We start from the raw sequence: 9703 nt of genomic DNA on the forward strand, positions 1-9703 counted from the left end.
AAGAAGTTGCTTTGCGAACTGTGTTTCATTCAACAAATTGTGGTGTCTCACTTCCCATCTCTAAAATTGGGATGTCAGTATAACTGATAGGTAAAAGGTCTCGTTCCTATGTTTGGGGTGCTCAGTGTTAGTAAGACAAGCTGTATAAATACATAAGGAATATTTTAGGTTACTCATTCTTACAACTAAGTCATGACTTTGACAAACAGGTTAATGCAAACAAATATTCTGTCTCTCCTCAACAGACGCCATGTTGCCCCAGAAGAGGGGACGAATACCTTCCAGAACAGCCATGAACTGTTATTGGAAAGTCCTGGCTATTTTCTTACTATTTCTTCCAAGCGCATTGTCTCTCCAGCCAGCCCAGCCCAGAGTGTTGCTAGTATCTTTTGATGGATTTCGATGGGATTACATCTATAAAGTCTCAACTCCCAATTTTCATTACGCCATGGAGAACGGTGTTCATGTCAAACAGGTCACTAATGTGTTTATAACAAAAACGTATCCTAATCATTATACGATGGTGACTGGTCTCTATGCAGAAAGCCACGGTATAGTTGCTAATGAGATGTATGATCCTATTCTGAACAAAACTTTCTCTATGAACAAAATGGATATCCATAACTCCAAGTTCTGGGAAGAAGCCAGCCCAATATGGGTAACAAACCAGAGGGAAGGACATAAAACTGGAGCAGCTATGTGGCCTGGAACAGATGTGAAAATACATGGAGTCTTTCCTACGTATTATATGCCCTATAATGAATCTGTTTCCTTTGAAGACAGACTTGCTAGGCTTATTGACTGGTTTACATCAGCAGAACCCATAAACTTTGGTCTCCTATATTGGGAACAGCCTGATGAGATGGGCCACATTCTGGGCCCAGAAAACCCACTGATGGGACCGATAATTAGCAATATTGACAAAAAGCTGGGATATCTTATGACTGAACTGAAGAAAGCGAAGCTGTGGGATGTGATAAATGTCATAATCACAAGCGATCATGGAATGTCACAGTCCTCCTCGGAGAGGCTCATTGAGCTTGATCAGTATGTGAATAGAGAGCTCTATACAATTGTTGACCATTCTCCTGCAGTAGCTATTTTGCCAAAAGAAGGTAGGACCTATAGCAGTAAAATTCTCTGAAGAAAATACTTGAGTGTCGAAATTTTATAGACTTTGTTCCTTAACTGAAGTGGCGGTAGCAGCACCGATGCCAGTAGGGCATCAGCCTTGAACAAGGAGTACTTGCAGGACTACTTCTTTGTTCTTTTTGCTAGCTCTGTCAAAAGCCTGGATTAACTTTCTGAAATGAAAACTGAGCAAATCTGTCTGTTGTTGACTAATATTGCCAAATATCCTTCAGTCCTTACGAGAAGTAAGATAATCTAACGGCATTATCAAGCATGAATGGCGTTCTAGATAGATAACAACTGAATGTTACTTATCTTGCCTTTCATCAAGATGCTAAAGCCATAGTGGAAGAATTAGATTTCTAACTCAAACAGTAAACTGAAACCAGATGGGAACCTTTGATAAAAAGAAAGCCTGTGTTGGCTATTTGATTAGCTGCCAGCTATTGTAGTTCACTTTAGTTTTTTTTCCCGTCACGCTGAACAGCCAGCCAGTTATGTTCATACCATTTTTATTTTGATAATGATGGGCAAGAATACTGTTGGAATCAAAATCTGAAGCCTGGTTGCAGTCGTTAAAGGGTTGCTTAAGTGTCAGGTGTATGCTTAGTGTCGCTGATGTAGAGGTGCTGCTCTTAATTTTGATCATCAGAAGCTATGACTATTTGATATAGATGTGTTAACCTGGAAAATAGCATTTTTTTGTGTGGGCAGGGGTGCTAATCTGGAAGTTGAGTTTTCAGGTGACCTTCTGAAAAGGTGTTTTTTAAGATTTCTGTAACATTTACATCACTAATGAATAGCACTCTGTATTTAGTGCCCCGGAGGGGAGGGTATTTGCAGACTTAAGTTACCTTTAAATGCGTAAATAAACATGTCTTGTCATTTTTTGTTTGAAGAATACTTCAGACTAAAGTATTAGTATGTCCAAACTGAGATCATTTGCTGCCTGAGCACACTCAGGTGCTTGTAGCTGGGCACTGTTTCTCTCCGTGGTGATAAAAGAGCTGAGTTTGCGAGCTCCATCGTAATGGAGAAAACATGGTTGACCGGGATGTTCTCATTACCAAATAAAGGAGTTGTAAAAGTAAACTTTAGTGCTGAAACATCCCTAATGCCGTAAATGAGAACTTGAAGGTGTGTAACCTGACTCTCCTGTCTGCTAAATGCTGAAAAGAAATAGTATCTCTGCAGCAATAAGCTGACAGAATAGTAAAAAAGCCATTTTGATGGATTTCAGAAATAGCTTGGATTTGGTTTTGCTGAGAGGTTCAGATATTTATTACACTACCAGTAAACAAGAATTAGTTTTGAGCACAGCTAAAATTCCTTTCGTCTGTGTTACCAGCTGTAATTTTCATCATAAAACAGTGAGCTTCAGTCTCAGTCTAGCTATGAAATAACATGCACTTAAGTACATAAGACTGATTCTTCAACAGTTACTCCATTTGTCTTGCTTAAACCAAGGGAATGGTAAAATTTAGTGAGACATTGAGAAAAATTTTGAGTGTTTAAAAATGCAGCAATTTCTGCTACTTTAACTGCTTGGCTGTGTATTTCTTCCCCGAGAGGTGGATTAAAGCCATTATTTAACCATGCTAGTGTACTAGTGTGTATGGAACTAACAGTATGCTCACAAAGGTGGTACCTGTAGCACAGGTGGTGATGCTGGCCTTTTTCTTGCATTATAATTATATTAATTAAAATAACTATTTTAGTGTAAAACCATATGTAAAATCATAGTTTACTATTTTGGGGGCTTCTCCTCCCTGTTATCCCATATAGAAAAGTGGCATAATTAAATTAATTTTGTTATTAATATAGCCCTAGAAATGCTAGATCAGAGTCCCTTGTTACTGTAACTGTATCATAGCTGGACTTTTGCTGTTTCATCTTGACCTTTGTTGTGTTTCCTGAGTTTAGTGATTCTTTTTTTTGTGCCAAGTTGAGATAAGAAACATTGTACATTAATCTATTTCCTCCAGAATTTCTATACTGGATCCTAGGAAGAGGGGGAAAACGAAGACAGTTTGTTTCAAGACATTGGGTGCTTCCTCCCAGACTTTTTCTTTTTTGTAAGATATATGCAAAACTCCATGCACGCTGTAAACAATAGACTGGATTTTATCCTTGGCTTACTTCAGGTGGTGTCTCAGGTCAAACTAAGCACTTGTTCTTGTGGTCATCAAGGCGATTGTTTCTTGGGACAGACAGTCAGAGAAGAGCTTGCTCACAGGAACACCCGCTGCAGGATGTACAGCTCGCTGTGACGGCAGAACTAGCGAGAAATGATAAGTCAAAATGACAGGATGTGCTTAAATCCCACTCGTCTGCTAAAAACAGCAGTGTTGGCCACAAAGAAAATGTAAACATCTTCCAACTGTGCTTCAGACCTTGTCGTGCCGAAACTGGCCTGCAGAGACTAGCTGTGAACTCAGCTGTCTGACTGAATTGTGCATGTGTGTAGCACAAAGTATTTAAATAAGTCATGGAGCCGAGTTATTTGGTATATAACAGAAGTCTGTTATATACACTGCATAGCCCTCAACAGGAGTCTGTGCTTAAATGGAGGAGAGGGATGGAAGAAACTTGCTCAGATGTAGATTCCTGAACTTGCTTTTGTGTTCCTGTCTGTGTGTCCTGGTTCCTCCTTTCCGTGCGCTGGTGTTCCAGCTTGTCCAACTACTTTCTGGCTGTTCAGTGACTTTTGCAAAGTTCAGAAACTGGAAATATGCAAATCAAGAATTGGGGCTGGAAAATGCCTATTTATTTGGTAGTGTTGGTACAGCTCTTGAGGGTTTGCACTCACCATGCAGTAGATGACTAGGGAGGGGAAAAGAGTAGACACTAAGAATACAAAGGAGTAGGTGGTGCTGTTAGCTGTTATTGAATACACAGAGTGGCTGACGGTTCTAGACCAAAAGTACCATCTTCATCTGCCAGTCCAACCTGTCCCTTCGTATGTTTGTCATGTGTTCCCTGCTTAGGCCTCTGCAATCTTTGTACGGCTCCTGACGTGTTGGTGGCATCTGGACTGTGACCTGAAGGTTTCCATTGAAAGATTAATGCAAGCTAGTTTTGCTTATCCCTAGGCAATTAATTGCTAATATTATGATGTTACATGGTGCATAGTGACAAACTAGCTGCTCTTTCTAAATTGGCTAAACTTAGCCATCAAAGTGGTAGAAGAAAACTGGGACTCAAATGAGGTCAAATATGTAGCTGTTTATTGGAGCATCTTGTACAAGGAGAAATAAATAGCTGAGTTTACCCAAAAATAGGTTTTCAGAGATGCCAAAAAAAAAAAGTGGCTGCTCTCTTTCGCCTTCTAAAGGAAAGCAACTAACAACTAAACTGCTTTAAAATAAATCAAAAGTGTCACTTGTCATCTTAGCCACCTGGGGGAAAGACAGAATATGGCCTTAATGTGCACATTACCTCATAAAGATGTTTAGGAGGTACCTTCTTGCTTTCAAGCTTTGCACGGAGTTAGGAGGAGCTGGTTTCTTTTCCGTGAAACTTAACTGACTGCCTTCTAACTCATTCTTGTGAGAGGCTTACATTCTGATAACTATGAAATGAGGGATTTTTCTAAAATTAGCAAGGCACTTACTGCTTAGGAATAGGCTGTGAAGTCTGATGCCAGGTGTGAGTGACGCTCTGGATTTCTCACAGTAATCTGCTGTTGTCTCTCACAGCTATAATTAGCTTTTGGGGAAGTGCATTTTGCCCTCTTCTTTCAGGTGTATTTAAACTACTGATGAGGCCAGTAAACATATTAGTATGTTTAAGTTTTGTCTTTTGTTTCTTTTGTTTGTTTGAAGGTAAACTGGATGAAGTATATGAAGCTTTGGCCAATGCTCATCCCAACATGACTGTATATAAAAAGGAGCAGATTCCAGATAGATTACATTACAAACACAACAGTAAAATTCAGCCCATCTTAGCAGTGGCTGATAAAGGATGGGAAATTGTATACAATAAGTCTGACGGTTTTCAATGTAAGTATTCTGTCTTTACAGTGTTTTGCTATATCTTCCTAGTCAGAGCTTTTACATGGTACTTTCTCTCCCAATCTCAACCAATGTTAATTTTTATTTTATTTTTTTAAGACTGGGAGGGAAAACTCTGAAGCTAAGTGTGGAGAATTTATGTTGGGTTTTTTTGTTTTTTTTTTTTCCTGATGGGATAGGAAGCATTCTACTATTAGGGGAGGGGGAACTGGGTTTACTGTTTCTAAAAATTGAACTTGCTGAGATAAGATCATTCACATGATTTAGTGGCTGTGTACTTGAGGTCTTCTTACGAGATCTAGCAAACTGACAAGCACTTCCTGAGAGATTAAAAAGGAAGTTGCAACTGAACTTGTTGAGTAGAGGATGAATAGCGTTGTTTTACCGTGTACTATTTACTTACTGGAGAGGGTTGGGTTGGAAATACAAGAATGCTTTCTAAAAGTCCTCAACTTCTGTGGATGCTTACACTTACAGTAACCTTATTCTGTTGCTAGAAAGAATCTTTGAATATTGTGTCTCTGTACACCAGTGATTTTTGTTTGCCTTGTATGGTAAGATGCATATTAGGTGATTTGGAGGAAAAAAAACCCACTTAAGTTCCTCACTTGGCACTTTGAGATTTATTATAGGGAGAATGGAGACAGTAAACTGTAACTTTTGGTTAGCTAGGAGGAAAAATAGAGGTATTATACAGTCAGTTCTTAAGTTTCTTAATTGAAAACCTGGTAAAATTTGCTGCTGAAGAGCATTACCTGCAAGACTTAACAAGTTTTTCATTTGTTGATAGCTGATGAGAGCAGCTTTTTGTGCCTGGGTGTTTATTCACTTGTTCAGACTTTTTAGTGCCCCTGTAAGGAAGTGCTACTGGAGACCCGCTAGTGAGACCGGTGACCTTGTTGATGAGTAGATAGTGCAAATAATGGGACAAAGTGTCAAAGCAGTCAGAGCTTGAGTTCTGTCTGCTACTAGGAGTCAAACAGACAGTCTGTCTACATGGATTTTTTTATTTTTTTCTAAGAGATCTGGTCAGGTTGCAAAGATGAAGTCTGTCCCTGAGGAAAATCAAGGAAACTTGGATGTAGCGTAGCGTGCCATTGACAGTGCTATTACTACTGTGTGAACTTACCTTTTTTTTTTCTTTTTTCTTTTTTTTTTTTTTAAATAGTGCTCCCCTTTTTTTTTTAAGGAATCTTCTCTTTGTAATTCTGAGACTTGGTATTTGCTGGGAGACATCTATGCTGTTGATCAAAATGATTCTTCTAAACTTCTGCAAGAATAAACTATGGCTGTTCCATTTCTGCATTACGCTAATTCTAGGAAAAGAATGCTTGTTTTGCAACTTCAGAATATTGACCTTTATCTGTCTTTTATTTCTAGTTGGTAATCATGGATATGACAACATCTTACCAGAAATGCATCCAATTTTTTTGGCAGTTGGGCCTGCTTTCAGAAAGAATGCAACGAAAGAAGTCATGAATGCTACAGACTTGTACCCCTTACTGTGCCATCTGCTTGGTATTAACCCACTGCCAAACAATGGTTCGTTCAATGCTGTGAAAGACATACTTGCTGAAGAAGTTCCTGTAGCCTTTGGAGCAGACACCTATGCTACTGTTTTAGGAGTCTTGCTGGGCAGCTTTCTTGTTATGGTTTTTATTGCAGTTTTTGTTAAACATTTTATCCTCACCCAAGCAAATAGCATGCAGATGCCACATACTGAAGCTGCCCAGCCACTGCTGCAAGATTAATAACACTTGGTTCTATTTCTCGTTTGATGCTTAAAATAAGCTTATACGAAAAAAAAAAAAATAATAGAGCTGGATCAGCATATGTGGAGTAAAAGGAAATGAATGCTGATCTGTTGGTACACTGGAGTCCGTACATACTAACTATGCGGAAGAGGAGCATGTTTCTGTTTCACCCTACAACCACTTAATCTTTCAGGGGTTGAAAATATTCTAGGTAAACCTGGAAAGCTGTGTATGTATGTAGACATGTAGTGACAATAGGCCTTGAATACCTCATTCTGAGCTACTTTTAACATCAACTGAGGTGCCCTTCACAGACTATTACATGGTGATTTAATTTGCAACCCACTTTTTTTTTTTTTCTTTGAGAGGTTTTTTAAGTCTCTTGGATTCTAACAAGTCACTGAATGTGACTGGACTTCTTTGGGGTTTTTTCTTCCCTGTCCCAGGAAGCTTTTGCATGAATCACCATTACGTATAGCTTGGTGGACTAAATACTGCCACAAATGTTATTGTTAAGCTAGGTCATGCAGTGCTAAGTGTCTGTGTTTAGAGTTAGGCGTATTTCTTTAAACTACTGTGTTAATTGTAGTCCCAAAATATGAATCCAGGTGGTGTTGCCTTAAGCAATCAGCATTAAACTACTTGATTTTTTTTTTTTTTTTTAATTTAGGTAAATATAGGTCTTTATCATTTTAGGTATGATTTTACGTAAGTATAAGTCTTTACTTTTTCTATTGTTTCCTGTACACTGGACTGATTTTTCTAGGAGTTCCATGCTGCTGGCAGTTTAAAGACACGTACAAGCACAACACCTGTGTATCCAAATGGTGTCTTTTCTGTTTCTGTGGTAAGAAGGTTCTTTCAGAGTAAGGCTGATGAATCAGTTAAGGAACATACAGGTACAAGCTGGTTTCGGAATGCTGTCAAGCTTGTCACTGGGTGTAACATCAGATCCGTTACTGGAGACTCTTCTCAGGCATGAGCTTGGCTTGCTGTCTTGTGTTTCCTCTGATAGGTCTGAGTGGACCTTAGAATTTGATGAGTAGGGTTAAGCGTGCAATTTAAGGAACAGCTGTATTGAATCTTAAGCCATATATACTCTTAAATCTGAAAAAGCACACTTTAATATGAAAAAAGGTATAAGACTGGAGTTTGTTTTTCCAGAGGAAAGTCTCTGTCAGGGAAAATTACTAATTCCGAGTCAACAGAATTGTATATTACTCTGATTCTTTTGTGTGGGGCAATAAATCTTTTTGATATTGTATTTGTGGTTAATTTGATGATCTCACTTCAATGGTAGGTGAGAAGCTGCTGGCTGAGGCCTGCAGGAAAAACATGGTATGAAGTGAGAAGAGTTGTCTGGTTGTCAGACTTGATTAAAAGCTGAATTTTTTTCCCCTCCCCGTGTGAGTTAGCATTTCTCTGCAGTTTGCTTCTGAGCACAATGCCTGAAGGAGAAAGAAACTCTTTGAAAATTTGCACAAATATTCAGTCTGGTATTTCTTTAAATGCAATTTATTGCTTTATCCACAGCACCCAGCAGAGGGCAAAGATGGAAACATCTTGGCTTTGGATCTGCTCTGTCAAACTAATGGTGTGACTAATGGTCTAATACTGCAGTTGGGAGGGTTGCTAGCAGACCTGGCAAGGATCTGCAACAAGCTGACTAACTGATGTACAAAACTCATTTTGCTGAACTTAATTCCAGACCTGATGAATGACATCTAGATGAGTTCAGAAGCTACTTCTCGCTGCCTCGGTGGTTACTTTGCAGTGCCGTGTCACAAATTGGCTGGTGCTCACTGCGTCAGAGGTAATCTGTTGAATTCCTCCGTGATGGCAGGGACACTTGCTTAGCATTAAGCTGTCTTGCAGACAGATATGGAAAGTTTCCAGAGACCACAACTAGGTGCAGTGAATGCTCGAGAGGGAAAGCAATGAAATACTACGACTTAAGGTATATGCTGAAAGTCTAGCTGTAATAGTGGCTTTAGGAAGGCAGGAAACGTGCCGATCTGTTGGAGGACAGCCCCTTCATTTGGGGGATACGTATGAAGTCTTGTGTGACTTAGTCTGACTCATCTCTGCTATTCTGCCAATGAGTGTACTGCCTTGTTTTCCTACATTGCTACTTTCTTAAGAAAAGAGTGAAGGAAAATGTCTGGGTTAGGTGTGCCTGACACTGTAAAGCTGATTCTTAGTGGAGCTGACCATTAGGTCTGTCTTAAGTCTAATTCGCTGATGCTGCAGGGGCTTTTCAAGCTGAAAGGTGAAAGAAAAAGGAATGATGTTCACAGTAGTTTCTAGAGAGGCTGGGGAAGTCCAAGTAGAAAACCTAAACCTCTAAATTGTTACTAATCGCTTCCCTGGCTACTTTCCAAAAAGTGGATGGCAGACAGCAAATTGATGCATTGAGTCCACCTTTTCTTGCTTATTTGCAAGTTAAAACCAAATTGTAACACAAACTGTGTGTTTAAAGAAAGATCTACAGGCTTCGTAAAGGGAGTAACAGTGAAAATTGGAGATGATCCTCACTTGTAGCTACTTCAGTTATGCACTTTCTCACTTTGGAACATGCTGCTTTAATAGAAATTCTTATTGCAGTAATTTCATAGCAATGCTTATGGCAGATGTAAAAATAACCGGATTGTCATCTCAGAGGTGTTCATTAAACTTCCACTCTTAATTCTGACAGGTGTAGTTCTATCATCAGCCAAAGTGACCCTTGATTTTAAGGAGGGGGCAGAGTCGGTCAGTGTTGTTCAGTCATCCTGGGACTTGGGCTTACCTGCCCAAACATGCATC

The 9703-nt window shown here is 39.4% G+C and overlaps 1 protein-coding gene across 1 annotated transcript; it reads left to right on the forward strand.

Annotated features, from left to right (window-relative positions):
* Positions 1-250: 250 nt before the first annotated feature.
* On the forward strand, positions 251-6895 carry ENPP5 (ectonucleotide pyrophosphatase/phosphodiesterase 5 (putative)). Its single transcript, XM_009885458.1, has 3 exons — positions 251-1115; positions 4956-5132; positions 6525-6895. Exons 1-3 carry the CDS (start codon positions 251-253, stop codon positions 6893-6895), a joined length of 1413 nt encoding a protein of 470 aa, XP_009883760.1.
* Positions 6896-9703: the final 2808 nt, after the last annotated feature.

This window comes from Charadrius vociferus, unplaced genomic scaffold, assembly GCF_000708025.1.
Source record: "Charadrius vociferus isolate BGI_N301 unplaced genomic scaffold, ASM70802v2 scaffold800, whole genome shotgun sequence".
Taxonomy (NCBI): Eukaryota; Metazoa; Chordata; class Aves; order Charadriiformes; family Charadriidae; genus Charadrius; species Charadrius vociferus.

Excerpts from the sequence above, each read along its gene's own strand:
- ENPP5 (XM_009885458.1), top strand. The coding sequence starts at position 251 with ATGTTGCCCCAGAAGAGGGGACGAATACCTTCCAGAACAGCCATGAAC. Across the intron at positions 1,116-4,955 it reads AGCTATTTTGCCAAAAGAAG|GTAAACTGGATGAAGTATAT; the intron begins GTAGGACCTATA and ends GTTTGTTTGAAG. Across the intron at positions 5,133-6,524 it reads TAAGTCTGACGGTTTTCAAT|TTGGTAATCATGGATATGAC; the intron begins GTAAGTATTCTG and ends TTTTATTTCTAG.